We start from the raw sequence: 22,287 nt of genomic DNA, 5'->3' as shown, positions 1-22,287 counted from the left end.
TTTTCTTCAGTAGAACATAAAATGATATATTTTGAAGAATGTTGGTAACCAAAGCGTTTCATTTCCCTTTAACAGTTAATTACATTGTAAATACAATGGAAGTCAATTTGAACGGAAACTGTTTGGTTAATGTTTCACAGAAGAAAGAAAATCAATACAGTCAATCATTCAAGTCAATAATTGTTAGTTGGACTGTTGTTTCAGGGACATCTATGTACACAACACATTATTTACCCCTAAAAGGGTAGTACACATTACTCTAAACTACTAAAATGCAGCTTTTAGGGCTTTTTTAGAAACAAAGTTGTCCCTCAGTGAGTAAAGAAAGTACGATTTTTGCACATTTGTTTTCATACAGTAAAGATATCAGTTAATTCATACTATATTTAACTTACTGACCTTGAAAAATGACTGTATTGTTTTGTCAGTGAAAAGGAATCGAAGCGATTTCATGTTTAGTTTGATTACCACAATAATTGCAGTCTTTAAATAGCTTTGTGAGAGGAGGAAGATAAAAATAGCTCCTGATGAGCCCAAATCCACACACAAACCCAAGGATGAACATTTAGGACCCTTGACACTACTATGCTTGTATCTGGATGGCAAATACGGGTTACACACACACATGCACACGTGTGCACGCGCAATAGTGGCATTCACGGAGAGCTTTGTGACATTGGAACACATATGCGTCTCCTTTGTAAGGTCTCTCGTTTGATTCCAGATGCATCAGGTCATACATTTTGTATAAAGCTGGCTCCTCCGTGTGCCGCACAAGGTTACTGTGCTAACCAGCTGAAGGGTTGAATAATGGTCTGACACTCCAGAGATGTGGATCTGTGGCAGATCCGGCGCTGCTGAATAATGCAAGAAGCAAACCCTCAGCACACACACATTAACACATGCACGCATCCACACACACGTGTAAATCTCGCAGAAGAAAAGCTTCTATGTAGAACTATGTAGAAGGCCAATTCACATCGCATGGACAAACGCCAACAGACACCAGCAAACGCTGCTTGAACATGTTCAGAAGGGTGAAAACAAACTGAAAATGGACAGGGGTTACACTCAGGTCCAACAAAACCCAACAAACATGTTTGTTGGTGTTTGTGTGTGTGCGGTGTGAATTGGCTTTAATTAAAGGGTTCTGTCAGGTGCTTCATTTATATAACCTTTTACGGGTTCCCATCATGGGATCATTTTATGAATTTAGTTTTAATTGGCCCTCTAGTGGTTATAAATCAAAACCGCATGCACTTTTACACATCTCTGTACTTTAATTATTATCACTGTAAAGCTGCTTTGAAACAGTCCATATCGTTAAAAGCGCTATATAAATGAAGGTGACATGACTTGACTTTTCTGTTCATAAAACATTCACTACTAGACTCAAGAGATATAACCAGTTTAGATGGAAAGGATCTCAAGCTGACTAGCTGAAGATGTTACTGTTGCTTTACCCATCATTAGACATAATTTCCAGCACAGCGCTACAACAACCATGATGAAATCAGCCTTCACAATAGATGATTGTGGTCTTAACTCTATTAGAGAGCTACATATGGCAGTACTTTTAACATTAAAAGTATCAAGCAATCATTTAAGGCATTTCTCTTTATATTGAACCGCACTGAACTTTTTTTCTAATAGTGATAGGCCTAACACTTTATTTCGATAGTCCACTTTAGACATTCTACTAACTATAAGTAACTTTGCAACTACATGTCAACTAGCAGTCATTAGAGTATTAGTAATATCTGTCTGCTTAATTTCTGCTGACACTTTATTTTAATGCTCCCAAACAGACATTATACTGACTAGAAGTAACTTTCCAACTGCATATCAACTTATTCTAACCCTAACCAAACAGTCTACTAATACTCTAATGAGAGCCAGTTGCAAAGTTACTTATAGTCAGCAGAATGTCAAAAGTGGGTTATCAATAAGGATATGAAATGTTTAAAATATCAACTGTAATTTCAAGTGAAATTTCAGTTTTAACATGATGTTATTGGACTGTTTTATTTTCAGTAAGACTTTTAAACTGACTTTACTGTTAAAAGTGGATCAGTTTTGTCACTTTTATAAACAGCGATAGCAAGCGATTGGATTTCAATGCATTACATATTATATAAATACAAATGCCCTCATTTCTGTACAGACACGAAGCATAAAAGCAGTCTTAGCTCTGTTAAGATGACAGAAATGATAGTCATAACTCATGACTAAGTGAAGATGAATTTCCTGAGGACGAGTGGTAGATGTCTCGATGATCTGGTATGGATGATATGAGCCACTTATATGTTCACAGGTTTTCACAATAGTGTGAGCTTTGGCATTAGAAGAGCCGAGCTTTAATTACGAGCTGTTGAGAAGATGAGAGGAGAGGAATGAGACACGCTGAGGTGATGAAAATGTCAGAGATCTGACCGCACCTGATCCCAATCCAAGACATCGTCGAGAAGCTGTCTTCGCCATGTCATGGTCCGCTCAAGACATCATGGGGGAAATCTCAGGAGTCAAATAAAGAGTAATTAGGGGAATTTATCATTCTTAGAAATGAACGGTGGGATTTCTGCACCATATTTCTGTTCCAATGTAATTATTGCTTGATTCTTTAGTTCATCTTTGTCAGGAAGGCAAAACTATGTTGAATAAAGGTCAACTTAAGAGATAAATAGTTCAAAAATGACATGACCATAATTATTTAAGCTTGCGATGTTACGTAACATCTCTGCTTTGCTTCCTTTCTGTAGCTTTTTCATAGATTTTTCTGTCTATTCATTTAAGATGTCAATACTGCATCCCTGCACAGTGTTGTCTAACACAGAACATTTCACACACGTTTTGAGTATAACTTGGCATACAAAGGTCAGAACAAGGATGAAAATTGATCCTTCTTTATTCTGAAGAGCGTTGACAGATGGGATATAGGTCATAGACATATGCAGATATTCCATGAAGAACAATATCTGACGATATCTTCCTTCATCGGCACTTGTGAAAATATACATTCCTGGGCGAAAAAAGGGCCAAGGCAAAAATGGAAAAATATTCAGTTTTACATTTTAATCACAAATTACGTGTCAGGAAATTAGCAAGAATTGCACAAATACTGATAAAGTAACTTAGCATGGAATGGCCTTTCCCAACTTACAGACAGATTTTACAGGAAGAAGAGTCAGTGTTGTTCCACTCGGTGTAAATGTGCAGTAGTTGAGAAACGTCTCCCAGTTTGTTGGAATTTAACGTGAGACCAAATTCACTATAGGGTTCAAATCTGGACTCTGACCAGCCAAAACATGAGCCTGCCGGCAGATTATTGAAGACGCCGCTCTGGAGCATCACCATGCAAGTCGTGTTTCATTGTGATTCTTCACTCACACACAACTTCCCATATTCTGTTGAAGTTTTTCTGAGACAGCAATGGCTTTTAAGTTGTGTAGTTGCTCAGGTTTAGCTAATTTCCTGACCAGTAATTTGTGGTTAAGACTTTTTTTTTTTGTCCAGGAGTGTAGGTCACAAACCAGACACATATTATATACGTGTGAATGGGCGATGACTTGATATATTTATCTTTATAGATAATTACATATTGTTTAAGAGCTGTTGCCAGTTGGCGGTGTGTAACCCTCCAGACATCACGGAATTAACTGCCCACTCAGAAACAGGAGATTCAGAAAACCCTTCATTAAAAGACCTGTCATTAATGCTCTCGTTTTTGCTCAATTTAATCGCATGAATTTACTCTCGTAGACTTTTTAACTACACTGTAAAAAAAAAACCTGTAAAAAAACGGTATTATTCCGGCAGCTGGGGCGCCAGAAAATTACCGTAAAATAACGGCAAAAAACAATCACGTTAAAATACAGTAATTTTCCATAATTAAATAACAGATTATATCTTTAATATTACATTAAATCTTATGTAATTACTGGTATTTTTAATGTTTTAAAAAGTCATATACACCTTTAAAACAATTAAATACTGTAAATTTAAGGTTTTATAAAATTATTTTATATAATAATGCTGTCTATCTACAGTAATTTTCTTTTAATATAGTTTTTATGTGTAAAATAACAATGAAATTATGTATAAAAAATGCACACAAGTACATAAATTCAAATACAAATGTTTGTAAATTTAGTTTTATTTTTTATTTGTACAGATCCAATTTCACAACATCTCTAATTACGTTCTTAATAATAGCAAATGTACAGTCAATTTCTTTTAAATTAACTAAATGTATGAGTACAAATTACCTGCATATTTAAAGTATTAGTAATTGAACAAACACTAAACATCAAGATAAGTGATTGATAGGAAATAGAAGCTTAGTATATAATTTAGAACATGTAAAAATATCCACAATAAAAAGCAATTACCGTATACCTTTACAGTATAACTTATTTTAACATTTACAATTACATTTTATCCAAAGTGACTAACCAATTAAGATAATAATTAAAGATAATAAAAAGCAACAAGTGCAGTGACAAGTCCCAGTTAGTCTAGTACAGTACACATAGAAAGGTGTTTTTTTTTTTTTTGTAACAAAGATTAAGTATTATTGGGTGAAGTGTTTATGAAAAAGATGGATCTTTAGCAGTTTCTTGAAAATGTGTTGCGTTGCGCCGGTCATTCCACCACCAGGAAACAGTCCAGGTAAATGTCAGTGAAAGTGGTTTTGTGTCTCTTTGGGATGATGGCACCACAAGGCGCCGTTCACTTGCAGAGCACATGCTTCTGGAGACACACAGATCTGAAGTAGTGAGTTTAGGCATAGGGCTACCTTTAAAGACAACTCTTGCTGCAGCATCTGGATCAGTTGCAGAGGTTTGACTGACACTGGAAGAGCTGCCAGGAGGGCATTACAATAGCCCAGTCTGGATAGAACAAGAGAGTTGTGTAGCTCCGATAGGAAGGGCCTGATCCTCCTAATGATAAGGCAAATCAGCAGGATCACAGCAAGTATGTTTTGGCTGAAAGCTGAACCATAAGCAGTTCTGTCTTGGCAAGGCTGATTTAAAGGTGAAGGTCATTCATCCAGCAAGAATTTTCCATCAGGTAGGCTGAGATGCAAGCAGCAACCGTTAGATCATCTAGCTGGATTAAAAGATATGTGTCATTAAGATAGTAGTGATAGGAAAAGTCATGTTTCTAAATGACAGAGCCCCACTAAGCAAAATGATGTCCGAAAGACGTCTTTTCAATGTCTTTGTTACAAAAATCAAAGGTTGAAATGCCGTCCACTGAGGAGCCAGAATGAAAGTTATGAAGTCTTTTTTTGACGTGTTCTGCACGTCCGATATAGACGTTCATCGAACCTTCGTACAAGGTTAAAACTAGTTAAAATGTGGCCATTGTGGACATATTTCAACATCATTTATGGTCTCATTTAGACATAATTACTTTGACTATTGCTGTCAGATGATCTTAGTGAGAATTAACAGAGGTTTAGATGTTGATATTCGTTTAATTTGAAGTGTCACCATTGTGGCGATCCGTGTTTGCTTTAGTTGGGCTCTTGGTCCCCGTTCCTTTTACTTTAACTTTTCTTTGGCTGCTGTAACAGTGTGTTTGTGTAACACAATTGTTGTGGCAGAGAAAGCCTAGAAAAAGTTTGAGGTGTTATCAGTTCAATGTTGATGATGACATAATTATCACAAAAATGGGCCTTTAATATTGTGTTTAAAGTTTTGTGTTTATATTTGCCGTTAATAACCACCAACCTTGTGGAACTGCATTATTGGTGAAGGTGTATTTATTTGAAGGTGTGTAAAAAGCATGTGCACATGATGTTTTGAGCAAGAGTATCATACAGTCACACACAGACATCAAGATTGTGCATATGATTTCCAACAATGGTGACAATTAAAAAAAAAGCTTCATGCTGCAATGCATGATGGGTAGCTTTCATAGTACAAAACTCATCCTTAATTCCCAAGCTTTTTTTGGTTGTCACCGTTGTTGTGATTCATATCCAAAATCTTGATGTCTGTGTGTGACTGTATGATACTCTTGCTCAAAACATAATGTGCACATGCTTTTTACACACCTTCAAATAAATACACCTTCACCAATAATGCAGTTCCAAAAGGTTGGTGGTTATTAACGGCAAATATAAACACAAAACTTTAAACACAATATTAAAGGCTCATTTTGTGATAATTATGTCATCATCAACATTGAACTGATAACACCTCATACTTTTTCTAGGCTTTCCCTGCCACAACAATTGTGTTACACAAACACACTGTTACAGCAGCCAAAGAAAAGCTCAAATAAAAGGAACGGGGACCAAGAGCCCAACTAAAGCAAACACGGATCGCCACAATGGTGACACTTCAAATTAAACTAATATCAACATCTAAACCTCTGTTAATTCTCACTAAGATCATCTGACAGCAATAGTCAAAGTAATTATGTCTAAATGAGACCATAAATGATGTTGAAATATGTCCACAATGGCCACATCTGAACTAGTTTTAACCTTGTACGAAGGTTCGATGAACGTCTATATCGGACGTGCAGAAAACGTCAAAAAAAGACGTCATAACTTTCATTCTGGCTCCTCAGTGGACGGCATTTCAACGTCTGATTTTTGTAACAAAGACATTGAAAAGAAGTCTTTCGGACATAATTTTGCTTAGTGGGTAGTTAAAAAAAAAATAAAAAAATAAAGAAAGATGGGTGGAATCTAACACAATCGTAATCTTGCTGTAGCAAATCCAAACCTTCTGCATACTTTTAGTGCAATCATATGGAATCAGAAGACTGTTATGAACATATGGAATCAGAACCGTTATGATTTTTATGTTTTAATGAATTCTTCCCATACCTTGTTTGCCATGATCATCTGCTTTCCACGTGACCTGAAATCACACACACACACACACACACACACACACACACACACACACAAGTTATTTTAAAACTCAGTATTAGATTTACACATGTCAGAATATGTTCCATTGGGACAATGCAAAAACTCAAATGACTATGATCTTGAAGCTGAGCTGGAAAGGCTAACAGTAATATTTTGAGCTGCCGTGTGATTTTAGCTAAGTTACATTTATAGAAAGTAAAGTTAAATGAATATGATTTACTGTGACCTAGCTGCACACCTAGGTCCTAGGGGTTCATCATGTTGTATTCATATTCTAGTATTCCTGTTCTAGGCTTTCCTGTATCATCAACAAGTACCTTAAGTTACAGTATTTTGATTTCTTAACGGTCTTAATAAAGTTAGTCATGTTAACTATTACGAAATAAACAAAAGAAACACGGTAGGCCTATTTTTAGTAAAACTGTGGCTATTACAATGGTAAAAAATCAGCTAAAAACGTGTTTACTACAATTTTATTATAATAAAATAAAGTATTTTTTTAAGAGAAAAGTTTTCAGCTTCCAGACAGTGTTTCAAAATATCCCGCCATTTATTGATTTAATGTTACTGACTATCATAACGAAGATTTTATACACAATTATGGACTTTAATATGAATAACAAGTCTACTAAAGATTGTTTTAGGTCTTTAAGTTAATAAGTAGAGATGTGGGTTGGGTTCAACTGATCTTTCTTAACACAGATCGATAATTAAAAACGCATGCTGCATTTTCAGTGTTTTGCCCTGACCCAGTTATAACTGAACATCATTTAAGAATGCTAACGTTAGCATGGAAACTGTCTAACCACTTAACACAAATGTAATATAAAATATCGTACACACATGTAGTATGAGACTCTTACCTCAGCCGTTGATCGGTCGGGATGAGGTCCGCTGTGACGACGAACCAGGCTCACTGAAAAAGGGCGCATTATTTCTGGACTGACTGACAGACTACAAACAACTAATATGTGTTCAGCGCTCCTGCTCACGGCTGGTTGCTTCTGTCGAATACGATTATAGCTTTGAACCACTGTGATCACAATCCACGACTACTTCACGAGCGTAGACTGAAACTTCAAATCTCCCGCTTGCCCTTGACACAGATCGACGACAGAGACCTGTAGCTAACTGTTGTGGGCGGGACTAGCAGCAACGAAACGTAATGGCGGATAATTTGAATCTGCGCGCGCGCGCGGGCACACACACACACACACACACACACATACATACAAACGCACACAAAGCCACGCAGATTTGGAAAAACGATTCATAAAAGACATAAAATATAGGCCTAAATGAAATTTTCGGGCAAATAGCCTACAAATGATGATCAAAATGAACATCTATTTGCAAGACAAAATTAAAAGACTATAAATAATTAAATAGGCTTGCCTAATGTGTGTACAAATCTTAAAACTCACTTTAACCCCCACATGCTTAATAATCTTTAAGGAAAACATGTTTAGTGACTGCTGATTTCTGCAGTTATACCTTATTTTCTTTGTTTTCTAATTCCACAGAAATAATCTGTAAAATATTACTTAATTTTTTATGTAAAATTACACATAACCCTATAAAATTACAGAGAATTTCCTTTTAAAAACGTAAAATTAATGTAAAACCAAAATAAAAGCAATTACCTGTAAATTTAATAGTGGACCTTTAAATTACAACAAATATCTGTAAAATAACAGGTATTCACTGTATAATGACAAAACGACAAAATTCTGTTAAAAAATACAGACCGTTTCCTGTAAATTTACAGTTTTTTTTTACAGTGTATTGTAATCATTGTTACCAACATTTCACACAATCTTTGATACAACAATGAACAGATGAAATGCTGAGGCCGACTTTCACATGTGAATTAAATAAATGCTTATGAGTAATTTAATTATTTCCCAAGTAATTCTATTATGAGAGAGAGGAATTATGTACTTTCTGATGACAATCTTCATAACACAGTGTTTACCAACATTCACTCTATACTCTTAAAAATGAAGGGTCTTTACTGGCATCTTTGGTTCCATTTAAACTTTCAAATGCACAAAAAGTTTTATTTATGATTAACAAGAGGAAAAATGGTTCTTTTAAGAACTGAAAGGTTCTTTGGGGATCCTAAAATGGATCTTCTATGTCATGGTTGTAGAACCTTTATTAAAAGTGCATAAATGAAACATTCTTTGTGTTCAAATAATTAAAGCGATGTCGTGTTTCATTCAGACTGACTCACCCCTGGTTCTTCTTAAAAAAAAAAAAAAAAAAAAAACGTATGTGGTGACGTTGTTGCGTGAATACATCAGGCAACAGGAACATCGTATAAATAGAGAAAGTTTCCCAGCAACCTGAAGCAATAGCAAGCACAAGAGCCGAGGAAAACTTTCAACACTGGTTTAGCTGAAGCAGAAAGTAGTGATAAAGAGGATTTTTGTTAACTTTGAATCCTCCGCTTTGACTCGCGCATTCAGCACCATGGACAGCGTTTACCTGGGCGTCTTCCTCGCGCTGCTGTGCGTCTGCAGGGCTCAGATCTCACTGGACAGCCGGCTGACCACACAAGAGGAGCAGTTCATCAAACGAGACCTGGTGAGAGAATACACCACAGTTGCATGTTATAGCAGAACTCACAGTTTTAACCTGTTGATGTAAAAAAAAAAAAAAGTTTCGGCATAATCTGAAAAACATTGCGAGCAGTACATTTTTTTTTCAACTTCTCTATATTAAATTGAAAAGCTTCACTCTAAACTGTTGGTTTACATTTTTTTTAACCCAATTGTTGGGTTTGTCCATAGTTGACCCAAACATGGATTGAAACAACCCAGAATTTTAAACGAACTGCTCCTCATTATGGAAACCGCGTAATTTGCTGTAACTGCAATGATTATCACAGTATACTAACTTTGTTGTTGTTGTTTTTTTTACTTGGATATAGGCTATATCAGACTACCTCAGAAATTCTGTTTAGTTTCTAATCTGTCTTCCGAATTAATGCCGTTTGCGTTTAGACTGAGGCGCTCGATGAACTCTTGGATGGAGATCAGGACAATCGGATATATGTGGAGAAAAAAGCTAGCGTCATTCCAAGGGTAAAAACACATTACTGCACTTTTTCTTCTACTTCTTCCGAATATCCAACACGACCTCATGAAAGTGCGTATCTATAGCACGAATGATATTTCTCGTATAATTTATACGCCAAAAAGAGTAAACCCCTTGGGTAGGATTAGGGGTGAGGAGTGCGTGCGTGAGTTTTACTCGCCATAAAGTGCGTATACGCAAAAACTCTTTTTGAAATATCATTCGTGCTATAGATACGGACTTTCAAAAAAGTGTTCATCATCAAGTACAAGCAAGATGTTGCCTATAAAAATGTCCCATGTGCTGTGATGTGTTAGTGTGATGTTGGCGAGCGCTGCGCGATGAAGCACGGACCGCGCATCGGGAGACTCTGCGACTGTCTGCGAGGAACAGCCTGCAACACTTTCTTCTTGCGCTGCTACTGATGCTCTCGAGCCTCGAGCAACTCTCTTCTCTCTCAGGCTTTGTGCGAGGAAGCTCGTGACAGCGACGCGTGGGAAACCTCGTCTATTTAAGTTTAACTGGCATTGGTGATGTATTGAAGCTGTATTGTTCGTACTCCTGACTGTAAACTAGATGTGTATGTTTAAACATGTTTATTTATTTTTTGTTAATAAAATGTCTTTAGGTCGCATTCATTCTGTATATTGTCTAAATGAAAGGTATGTCTACATTCTGTGTATACATTTATAATTTAAATATGTTTAATAAAAACTAAAACACTGTTAGGACAAAATCTGGTGAAGATTATTACAGGGCTGCGATATTTAATGATCAACAAGTGTCAGTATCAACAACAACTGAAAAACTCCTGAACATTTATTTGAATCACCATGAATCATTGGATTAGGGTTTCAGAGGGTCATGATAGATGTCTTCTGACGTGTTCTTCTTAACTTAGAAAAGCGACAGCGTTTTGTGATTTTATTTGTAATATGTAAATAGCCTATATGATAGCCTATACACTGACAATGGCATTATACACTCTATAAAAATGATGGGTTGCTTCAATCCATTTTTTGGTCAAATATGGACAAACCCAAACATTGATTTAATTTGTTCTAATTTAATTCTGAATTAAAATTAAACCAAACCGTTTATCCATATTTGACCCAAACATGGGTTGAAACAACCCATCTTTTTTCTACATTCCGATAGGGTTCATACAAACTTGTTGGCTAAATAACTTCTGTGGTTACTGAAACGGTTGAAAACGATGTTTTGTATGTAGCCTAACATATGTAAAGATGTTTTAATATTAAAAGATCTGCGGTTGAAGAGCTTAGTCCTGGGGCCCGTTCTTCGTACGTCGCTAACTCACTTAGCTGGATTTGATTGTTGGGGATTTGGCATGATCTTGGATTGTTTGGTTCTTCGACGCTCATCCTGGACTTGCTGTCATAGCAACAGGTGCGCAATCTTAAACCTGCTCGGGAGCAGGCTTATTTCATGTTATCAGGATTAGACTGCGGCTTCATAAGCGGAGCTGATACGGGAAGTCCAGCGCAGCGCGATAGTGCACTCTCTGAGATATATATTTTTTCTCGTGACTCGTGAGATTGTCGTTTACATTATTAATTTGTTGGAAACGCACATTTATTTTCGACTTGTCGGAGTCGGGCTTTAACTACAGCACAAACTGTTTGCATTGCCCTAAGATTATTTGCGAGTGGCTCTTTCCTTTACACTATTGGAGATGCGGAGAACTTCATGGAAAGTGCTGTCTGTCGTGTCATTCGGAGTTTACCTGGCGCTTTTAGGTTTAAAAAAACAGGTTTAGGGTTTTTTTGTGTGGAATTTCCAAGCCACTTAAGACCCAATGTTGTAAAGCATTTTTTTTAAAGCTTTTTTTTTATTATTATTTTTTTTTTTTAGGCTGTCATAATTTTTTATGAAGATCATGCAATCATGACCATGCCGATTACAGTATATGTCACTCAGGCTTCACTAACGTGATTGGTAGACTATAGGCTATAGACTGCCATCAAGGCCTCAATAAGGGGATTATGTGAACAGATAGGGGGTTCACAATGTAAATGTGCAGCCCAGTTACTATTGTGATTCTTAATATTCCAGATTAGTAATATTATATATAAAAAAAAAAGAAGGCAATTGACTAAAATCTTCCATATCACAAATGTGAAAGCAAAATGGCCAGGGTCTGTGCATGACTTAAGCATTTTCAGAGATTCACATTTATGCACATTATTTGAAAGTGGTAAGAAAAGTTGCACAATTAAATATCAAGCTCACTGCATTACATACACTTATGCTGATCCTAACAGAACTGCATTTTTTCATAGGTGATTATGACATGTTCCTGCCTGCAGACAGGTGTTTTATGACCCCATTGACCCAAACCAGTTACAATGCAGCTCCAGGACAAGGGCACACATTGAAATGAACTTTGGCTAACTAAAGGGAAGATGTCAGTGTCTGAAAACTCTTGAGGGTTGCACACCTGACAGGGCCTGTGACATTGTTGCATGTGCCATATTACACAACATTGCCAAAAAAAACACTTTTCATTAAATGTTTAATAAAATACAAATATGCTTAGTTCCTTGAGTTTTATTTCAGTTGTTCTTTGTAAAGAAAAGCCAGTAGTCAAGTGATATTAGACACATGCCTCATGCAACAAATAAAAAGGAAAAGTTGGCTATACACTGCCCACCTGTAGGCCTATGTCTCCTCTGTCTGTGCAGACTCTTCTGTAGGCCTTTCTGTAGATGTGGAATCCTGCAACTTATATTGCAGCCATAAAGCATACAAGTATAAATTAAGTAAAGTTATTTATGCACTTGCAGGTAGGCTAGTTCCTCCATATGACAGTTATCTGAGAGGGTTTATTCACTGTCCAGTGCAATGGAAACAAATGGACATTATAAAGTCTTATACTTTATTTATTTTGGAAAGTTAGAAAATGTCCACTTACTGCACATATTTCAGCCACCACTTTCTTGGGAACAGATACAAGTGTTAATATTTTTACATTAACATAAGTTTATCAGTTTTCACTTTCACAAGTCAAAGCAATTCATCATTACTCAAGATTTAACAGTTGAAATGACTATATGGCCTTCATTTAATGCAGCTAAAATTATTTTACAGTGTAGGCTACTAAGATCTTTTCTTTTCTCAGCCTTTTTCTTGGTTGCTTTTATAATCAGACAACCATTTATTTAACAGTGCCTTTTATAAAAGAGACTATATAACAAAAAATACCATTATGTAGAATATTTTTGTACTTCACTTTTATTTGTTCCCATGTTCTAGTGTGGTGACTCTGACATTACAATGAACAAAGTAATTATGCAATTATTAAAATACAAAAATATAGGCTAATAAGTGATAAAAACATCTAACATGGCCACTTCTAACGGATTTAAATTGTCTGCTGCTTTTTGCCAGCCCTCTCTCCTGGCTTTTGCAGACTTTGAGGTGTTCCCTGGCGTTTTAATTAAACATTAAAATTCCGAATAAACTTTGACTATTAGTTCTTGCTCTGCTAAGGAGAAAAACTGAGCGCGCTCTTTGGCCACGCCCACGCTGAGCAGCCAATAGCAGCGTTGCTGATCAATGTTTATACTATCGATACATATCCCCTTTTAACCAGCGCATGAACGCGCAATTATCTCAGATGACTCAAACCAGCTATACTAATCATATCCGGCAAGTGTGTTCGAAGAACCGAGTTAGCCAGGTCATGATTAGCACGATGATATCATCTTGGATGTCTCATTTGATCTCGGATGTTTTAAGCAACGTACGAAGAACGGGCCCCTGGATTCAGACACAAACAACACGCTCTGTTTTATTAAATCCTCTTTGAAACAAAGAGGATTACTGTGAGATCTGTCCAGTTTGTCGTCGTCATTATGAAAGCAAGGAAATGTCGCAAACGCGACGGATGAGTTGCGTAAAGTGAAATCTGTAAATATGTAGTCTACTGGCCGCGATAAACAGTAGAAAATCTCTTTAAACTGCTCTGTTCAATATCAGCCCATCAGAAGGGGGATCAACCATAGATATGTATATGTAGATGCCTCATTCGACCGCTCCAGACACGTCGGCGCTCCGGCCATCTTGGAACGGTCAGCGTGTCGTCACTCACAGTAAGAATCAACGATGCCACAACCTTGCTTGGCTTCTGGTTTTAGAGATTTAAATTCCAGAAGCAATGGGATAAGCTTTCACAGGTTAGAATGTGTTGGTTTGTGTTTTTATATGTATTAACTCAATATACGATTTAAATTTTTAAATAAGGTCCTCCTCAAAATCGTGTCTCTTGCTGCATTTAGGCCATGTCATATGATAACTGAGATGATTAGAGCTGTTCATGTCCTCGGACAGGGATTTATACGTTGGCACCACTATCACCGCCTAAATGAATCTGCTGCGGTCAGGCGGTACATCAGTCATGTGGTACAAGTAGTAGCTCTCAAACAATTCCCATCTTACAAGCTGTAATTATGATCTTATGATTCAATTATGATGATTGGTATCATGTAATTGCAGTAATTATTTACAACATGGCATGAACTCTGTTAGGACCCCAAGTGATCCATTGTTTAAAATGACTTTTAATAGGCATAGGCACTCTCTTTAGCACCTGATGACATTTCCTACACAATCATGTTGACATAAATGCTGTTTGAACTACAATGACCATAAATGTCTGTTTTAGTTAGCTTATGTACTAGCATAGCATACAAATATTGGATTAGCCTGATAATCTAGTTTATACATGTATTTGCACTTACCATAGGCTATTTGTATTCACACTCATCTTTAATGTAATTACTTGTTAAATTAAGTGTTAAATGTCCAAATATTTGTAATAAAAAGAATGTAATGATGTTAAATAATTCACTTAATATTATTATTAATTAACAGTTTAACAAGTGAAAGTATTTTAAATTTGTTTTATGTACTATAAGCTATACATATTTTAAATAAAAAATCGTTCGAATACTAGTATAATCCTTCAACAATTGCGAGAGGACCCGAGTTTGCTCTGACCGTTCCAATATGGCGGATAGCTTGCTTATCGCAGCCCATACAAACAGCCACTAACGAGGCATCTATGTAACAAATCTATATGATCAAGGAACAGGTTAGCCTTTAAAACTCGTGTCAGATCCCTCGCAACAACAGCAAGCGCTCCTACGTGACTATTATTAAAAAAATACAATGACAAATTTACCTGTACTTCTCGTAGCAATTCATTGTGTTATATACATTTATTCTAAAATCAGTGGCGTGGACTCAAGACCGCCAGAATACGAGCCGACTGGACCGGGCATTGATGACGCGATTCAAGAGGTGAGTCGAAAAATTGCGCGTGCGTTTTTGACTTCATCTCATTAGATAATCAGAAACCGTGTTTTTCGTTTCAGACAAGAGATATCACAGAACATAAAGAATATCTTCAAAGACAGGTCGTGCCTATTTTGAAGAAAAAGTTCAACCGTCTTCCAGGCGTATGCAGACGTCTGAAGAGGAGGAGGATAACAATTCTGGTATTTAATTTGTCTCGCTTATTAGAAGTCTGACTATTGTGACAAAGACGATTGTCGTGTATATTTTGCAGTGAAGTAGCATGCAAAATTTAGCATTTAAGAAGACAGACCTTCCCAACTTACTTTTTTTTTTAGGTCAACTGAAAACCTTTCCAGAAATTATTTTCTTGAAGTACTTCATAAGATTTACAGTAATATATTCGGTTAATTGTAAAAATTAAATGGCCATTTTGTATTCTTGTTTTCTTTTGATCAAATCTAATCAATTCCATCCCAGGTCCCAAGGTTTGCTAATATAAGTTGAGAAACTCTGGCTTCAAATCAATGTGCAGACAAACAATGTGTGTGCAGTTGAGATGAACACACCTCTTACCATTTGTCCTTTTCTTCCTTTCCACAGTGTAACACAGCAAAGTTCTGTTCTGCCATGGCATATTCTCAGCATGGCCACATCTGCTCCTGCCCAAAAGGATCAAAGTGCTCTCATTTCTTTTTATGGAGTTTGTGATCTCTCTCGCTTTTTTTTTTTTTTTTTTTTACTTTTAATCACAATATACATTATATTCCACCATGACAGAATCATGTGACACCAGACAAACAATTCCTTATTCCCATTTATTCCTCTGTCCATCAAGGACAGAAAGCGTCACACATCTTTCATGAAAATACCTTTTACATTTTAGGTAGATCATTAGAATTGACTACGGAACAAAGCCTGATGAAATTCACATGGCTTCCTTTTTAAATTGTGGAGATTAAAAACCACCAATCAGCCTTAGCAAAAAGGCATTACTCTGTTAAACCAATCATAGTAATAAATAAACAAATGGGGAAAAGTTCTATACCCAAAACCAGGAGCGTAAGTTCATTGCAATATCACCTTCAATAAACAAGAAGCTGACACAATGCTGATATTTTACTATGAAGATCTTTACAAATAAAGAATTTGAATAAATCTGATCCTTTTCATCCCATCAAGTCAAGCAGCTTCAAAATACACTCTAATGCAGTCTTGCATATATCAATCAAATTTGAATACAGAGCTGGTATTTTTGAGAACCAAGACATTTGTTCACATTATCGTATATAAAATATCTCTTAACTCATGAGGACAAAGACTGGAAGTAAAACTTAAAATAAAACTTTAATAAAGGGCACCTACAAGTCTCTATAACCGTTTATACTGAAAACAAGGATTTAACAAATGACAACTGCACATTTAAGATTAATTAAGCTACTTTATGTTCCTGGAAGAAACATGTCAATGTTAATAAATGGATTGAGTGTCAGTTTAGAGAAAGAAGGAAGTGTAGCTCTTTCCAAAACAAAACTTTGATATTCACTGAAACTCTGTCTAACAAACACATAGTGAGGAAAATTATCCCTCCGCTTTCACCGTACAGTTCATTCTCAGTTTAACAAAATACTTGATGTGCTTCAGGATTATTTAAAACATGCAACACACACACCCATACTCAATCTACACACACCACCTTCACAGCATTTGAAAGAACAGGTATTTGCAGAGCTGTACATCATCTTGTACAAAATAGGGACTGTCTTACTCCTGTCTTGCATACTGTTTGTTGATTTGAATGGATGTTCACATCTAGTCCACTAAAGTTAAATCCTGCAGAGAAGCATCATCCACCAGTAATGTCAGTTGCACACCTTGTCCGTTCAGAGCTTTGTCTTTGTGCGTCCAGTAAGAACAAACCAGTGCTAAAGTCTGGAAGTCTCCATGAACTGTTGGGTTTCTGAGAGTTTATAACACCCTTAACTTTTTTTTAGTACGGTCCGGTCAACTAAATACATTCGATCTGTCTCCGAACCTTGTCTGAGGCTTGGCGGTCAAGGGAGCGCTGCCTTACGACCACCACTATTGCAAACACCACAGTGAGAGCCAGCATTGAGCCCTCAAACTTCCAAAAGAGATGCTCCTCCATTTTGGCTGAGCGACAGCTGAATGGAAAACAATGAGAAAAGGCGAATACAATTAGTATGATTTTTCTGGAACACCAAAGGATGAATTATTAAGCCAGAAATAATTGGTCGCCCTTTATGTTTGTCTGTGGGATAAGCAATATGACAAGTATTGTAAAGAACTTGTGACTAAATGCAAAGGTAAATAAACTGGTTGTTTGAATAAGTACAGCGTTTTCTTTACTCAAGAAACACTATATATTTACATAAGGCTAAAGCTTTATGTATCTGAGGAGCAAAGAAGAGCGTCGTAGTCTAGCATTTGTCATTGAATAGCGATAGTTCACCCAAAAATGAAAATTCTCTCATTAATTACTCACCCTCATGTCATTCTGATCTATTGAATGAAATCTGAGAGCTTTCTGTCCCTCCATTGACAGCTACGCAACTACCACTTTGACGCTTCAAAAAGTTCATAAAGAGATCGTAAAGCGAATCCATATAAATTTGGCGTTTAGTCCAAATTTTCAATCGCTTATTCGATTCTGAAGATTGAATGTAGGCTTTTATTCATATATAGCCTGTGCGAAGACACAGATTTTTGCCGAATGACCGAAAAAACTGAGCGTCCACATAGCTACAATAAACCTTATAACCTGTAAGATGATAAATGTAATGCGATGCACTTACTGCCTCAGATGCGGGAGTTCTAATGACGGATAAAACACGTATGTCTGACTTTCACTGGTCAAAAACCTCATAACTCCATTTGAGCTTGATTTTGGTTAGGGGTGTAACTATATATCGTGTCACAATATATCGCAATACAAAAATGCAACAATATGTATCATGGACCGTGACAATGTGTATAGTTCAACCAAATTTAGTTTTAGTGTATGTACTATATTATACTACTATGTATAATGTTGAATAAAATGTACAATGCAGTGGGGGAATATTTGTGGGTCCTGATAATGCCAAATGTCTTATGTTACCTGTAAAAAGTGGCCTGCATTATTTTAAATATATTTATTGCAAGTGCAAGCATATTCGTCTAAAATAATTCTGTATTATAAGCTTCAGAATCATGAATATTTTTATTCTGGTGTAACCATTGTCCTGTGCATTGGGTTACCAGCACTAAGTCCAAGCCTATTTATTTACATCCACAATGTAAAACCAAACTTTGCATTTTAATCATAAGTAAAAATTGTGTTAACCTTTTACCATATGTCTTGGAGTATCACAATAATATCGTATCGTGAGTCCAGTATCGTGATATGTATCGAATCGTGACTTGAGGGTATCGTTACACCCCTAATTTTGGTGAAAAGATAATGACAAATGCAAGCGTCTGACCATATATAAAGCCACAATATCAACTGCAAATAAAGCAGAGTTACAAAATCATATTCAAAAACATATTTAAGTTGTAGCTATTGGGGGAAGCTACTGTGACTTATTAAATGTAATAAATTACTTGTGGTTTAGAATTTGGATAAAAATATATGGACAGAGACCTGGGTATTGTTAACTGAACTGGGGTGTGTTATTGTTGGCCAACTATGTCCCATTGAACTGTGTTGGTAACAACAGAACTTGCGACTATAGTTGGCTTTGGGAAACGCACCCCAGAACAGGATCTATATTACAGCCACTCACCTCTTGAACTCTTCTCTGTTAGACTTCGTGCAGTTGATCGTTTCTACAAATCCTGTTTGGCTGCAGGCTGGTATTGACTTCTGAAAAGAGGGTTTGCAAAGCAAACAAAGGAAACGTTTCGATTAATCCTCACAAATGAAAAATGCGCTTCTTCTGGAACGATCACAATCTATCTACTACACATACATACACATATAAACAGAAATAATACTTTTATTCAGCAAGGAAGCATTCAATTGATCTACAACGACAGTAAAGGCATTTATAATGTTATAAAATATTTCTATTTCATATAAAAGCTGTTCTTAATCAGCACAACTCTCAGCATATTAAAATGATCACGGAAGGATCACATTCAAGGATCAATTCAGCTTTGAATCACTAAATACAAAATTAGAGACGCACGATATATCGGTATCGGCCGATATATGCTAATTTTTTAGGTTATCGTTATCGGCCTTGATAAGAAAATTTGTCCGATATATTAAAGCCGATAAATAATGTATTATTTCCTTCAGCTGAGACACTTCAGATGCGCACTGTTCACTATGATGGCTTTAAATTGCTTGAAATATGATTGGAATCACTTAAAATAAGACAAATTCAGTTTTGTGCTGTGATATCGGCTTCATAAAATTGTGTTTTGGGACGTGGCTTTTAATGGTGAAACTTTTGTTTTTGTAATCAGGCTCTCAAAAAGTATAGAAATTTGGATTTCGATTTATCGGCCAATATATCCGTTATCGGCTTTCAAATATAAAGAATTATCAGTTATCGGTATCGGCCAAAATTTGGTGCATCCCTATACAAAATATATTGTAATAATATTTCACAGTGTTACTGTTTTATTGATAAATTAAATGCAGCCTTGGTGAGCACAAGAGACTTCTTTCAAAAACATTAAATAAATCTTACTGACCCTAAACTTCTGTGTGTGTGCGCGCACATCCCAGACACTCACCGAATGGAAACCTTCGCATGCACTGCACTCTTTAGCCACCACAAACTCCTCCAGCTGCCAACATGGGGCTGTCATGGCCTTTGTCACTGCAACTGCAGAAGAAAAAGAAAACACGAGGAGGATTATTACTAGATGAACTTGGTACGTTCTAGCAGAACAATCTTCGATGAAATCCTGAAGTACCTGCTGGCTTCTCATCGCTAAGAAGAGCTGCTCCAAACACTCTAGAAAGAAAAAAAGTGTAAATGAAACGTGATCAAAGCTTTTGTTTTGCATTAGGAGAATAAATTAGATTTTTTTTCTCTTACCTGAGAGACACTAAGCCCCAGAATAGCGCATGGAGAGCCAGGATCCGGGGTCTCAGACAGGACATGGGGATCCTACAGTCACTCTCCATCACTCTGATGCACATGCGTTTATAAAGCAGCACAACTGACGATCACTGGCGGTTCATAACTCAAAGATGCTTTTCCTCAGAGCAGCGAAACATCCTAAGTATCTACAGAGACACACGTGAAGAAACGATGAGCCTGAACGTCATGTAAACACTGATCAATACCATAGACCAGGGTTCCTTAAACTCGGTCCTGGAGGGCCACTGTCCTGCACATTTTAACTCCAACCTTGATCAAACAGTTTCTAGTGATCCTGAAGACATTGATTAGCTTGCTCAGGTGTGTTTGATCAGTGTTGGAGCTAAACTCTGCAGGACAGCGGCCCTCCAGGACCCAGTTTGAGGAACCCTGCCATAGACTGAGATGATGACACATTGACAGGCATTTTGAAGATTGACAATATTACGACCTGGGCTATCACGTGATGAATCAATACAAGTTGAAGTTACGTGTTCAAAAACAGTAATATAAACAAGTACATCACTAATACAGTGTTAGTAGAACAACTAAAAACGTTGAGGAGGTTACTTTGGTGTTTGTCAAGCTAACTTACACGATGTAAACCCGTTAAACTTCAGTGAAGCATAAACAGTTGTTAGCTAGTTACACTACAGGTAACGTAACGTTAACTTAGCTAACAAAAAGTAGCAAACTACTCTAATAATTTCAAAAAAAGAAATTTAAGTAGCTTTAGAGTACACAATGTTTATCAATCAAAGCATTATTTACATCACCTTACCGGGTTTTGTCTTATCGCTGAAAAATTCCAACCGTTAAACAAACATAAACTCAGTGTTTGATCTAAAACCGGAGAGAGAACAGCTTCCGCCGCTTAACAAATGCCTCGACTTCGCTAACTCTCATCGGGGATAACCCGATAAACACACACACAGAAGTAGGAGCGCTGATGAGCTCACGAGTTTCGTAAACAGAAAGTGTGTTAAAGCTCCAACCAAACACAGTCCACATCATCATCATCATCATCAGGGCACGCGCAGTTACTCACCCGACAACATCATTACCCGAGCGTCCGTGAGAGCATCTCTGAAACACTGAACACTCATCGATCACTATATACATACACACACACGACTGTTAGTTCTGAATATACCGTATTAATAGCTTTATTTACAGAGACCTCTAGATAAGGGCCTGTCTGCCATAGTGAAACGGAGAGGATTACGTCACACGAGACTGTGGGTTTCAAATCAGATTAAAGTGTATCGCCCTCTAGTGGAGCGGCTCTCAATTCTCATTTCCACAAATAAATAAATAAACACATATTTATGTCGTATTTATTTTTATTTTTGTCCAATTCATGAACACTGCTTTTAGGAGCCACTTAGTATTTTAGTTTCAATAAAATGACAGTTGTACTTTTTAAAGAGCCCAAATACGTGGACACTGTATTTCAGTTTTGACTTACACAATCAGACCCTTGCAGATTTGTGTATGGGTAATCATTAGACCCCATTCATTGTTTTAATAATAGTTATAATATATTTTATCTTACCATATATAAGTGCAGTCTTAATTCGATTAATGCAAAGACTTTTATATAGTTGCAGAAAATTTCTATTTCTAATAAATGCAGTTGTTTTGAACGTTGTATTAATCAAATAATCCCGTAAAAATGTATCACGGCTTCCACAAAATATTAAGCAGCACAAATATCTTCTAAAACTGTTTTTAACATTGATAGAAATCAGAAATGTTTCTTGAGTAGCAAATCATCATATTATAATGATTTTTGAAGGGTCATGTGACACTGAAGACCAGAGGAATGATAACAGGAATAAATTACATTTTAAAATATATTAAAACAGATGCTAAATTACATAAGAGACATTT

General features: G+C 36.5%; 2 protein-coding genes and 1 long non-coding RNA gene across 7 annotated transcripts; 1 reads left to right on the top strand and 2 right to left on the bottom strand.

Annotated features, from left to right (window-relative positions):
• Positions 1 to 4,165: 4,165 nt before the first annotated feature.
• LOC308697305 lies at positions 4,166 to 8,678 on the bottom strand. Its single transcript, XR_014030930.1, has 3 exons — positions 7,756 to 8,678; positions 6,845 to 6,878; positions 4,166 to 5,109 (listed from the first exon to the last, which is right to left on the bottom strand). It is a non-coding gene; the product is annotated as an uncharacterized lncRNA (long non-coding RNA).
• Positions 8,679 to 9,367: 689 nt separating this feature from the next.
• On the top strand, positions 9,368 to 10,398 carry cart4 (cocaine- and amphetamine-regulated transcript 4; the record flags this gene model as incomplete). The annotated part of the gene is made up of 3 exons (XM_081376662.1): positions 9,368 to 9,481; positions 9,901 to 9,981; positions 10,291 to 10,398. The coding sequence occupies 3 exons, from the start codon at positions 9,368 to 9,370 to the stop codon at positions 10,396 to 10,398; spliced, it is 303 nt and encodes a 100-aa protein (XP_081232788.1).
• A 6,000-nt stretch (positions 10,399 to 16,398) lies between these two features.
• On the bottom strand, positions 16,399 to 21,696 carry jtb (jumping translocation breakpoint). 5 transcript variants are annotated; one of them, XM_081376892.1, is made up of 6 exons: positions 21,443 to 21,696; positions 20,350 to 20,540; positions 20,225 to 20,265; positions 20,000 to 20,133; positions 19,081 to 19,160; positions 16,399 to 17,457 (listed from the first exon to the last, which is right to left on the bottom strand). In XM_081376892.1, exons 2-6 carry the CDS (start codon positions 20,451 to 20,453, stop codon positions 17,301 to 17,303), a joined length of 516 nt encoding a protein of 171 aa, XP_081233018.1. In that variant the 5' UTR covers positions 20,454 to 20,540; positions 21,443 to 21,696; the 3' UTR covers positions 16,399 to 17,300. The 5 variants fall into 5 exon arrangements, with proteins under 5 accessions (XP_081233018.1, XP_081233020.1, XP_081233022.1 ...); XM_081376894.1 differs by having other exon boundaries at positions 20,042 to 20,133; positions 21,443 to 21,683; XM_081376896.1 differs by having other exon boundaries at positions 19,081 to 19,157; positions 20,042 to 20,133; positions 21,443 to 21,676.
• Positions 21,697 to 22,287: the final 591 nt, after the last annotated feature.

Source organism: Scardinius erythrophthalmus (assembly GCF_964197995.2).
Source record: "Scardinius erythrophthalmus genome assembly, chromosome: 10".
NCBI classification, from domain to species: Eukaryota; Metazoa; Chordata; class Actinopteri; order Cypriniformes; family Leuciscidae; genus Scardinius; species Scardinius erythrophthalmus.
The sequence above is the reverse complement of the archived record's forward strand: the minus strand, read 5'-3'. Positions and strand labels throughout refer to the sequence as shown.

Coding starts and splice junctions, on each gene's coding strand:
- jtb (XM_081376892.1), bottom strand. CDS start 20,453: ATGTGCATCAGAGTGATGGAGAGTGACTGTAGGATCCCCATGTCCTGT. Junction 20,266..20,349: donor TGGGGCTTAGTGTCTCTCAG/GTAAGAGAAAAA, acceptor TTTTCTTTCTAG/AGTGTTTGGAGCAGCTCTTC. Junction 17,458..19,080: donor AACAGAGAAGAGTTCAAGAG/GTGAGTGGCTGT, acceptor TTTTCCATTCAG/CTGTCGCTCAGCCAAAATGG.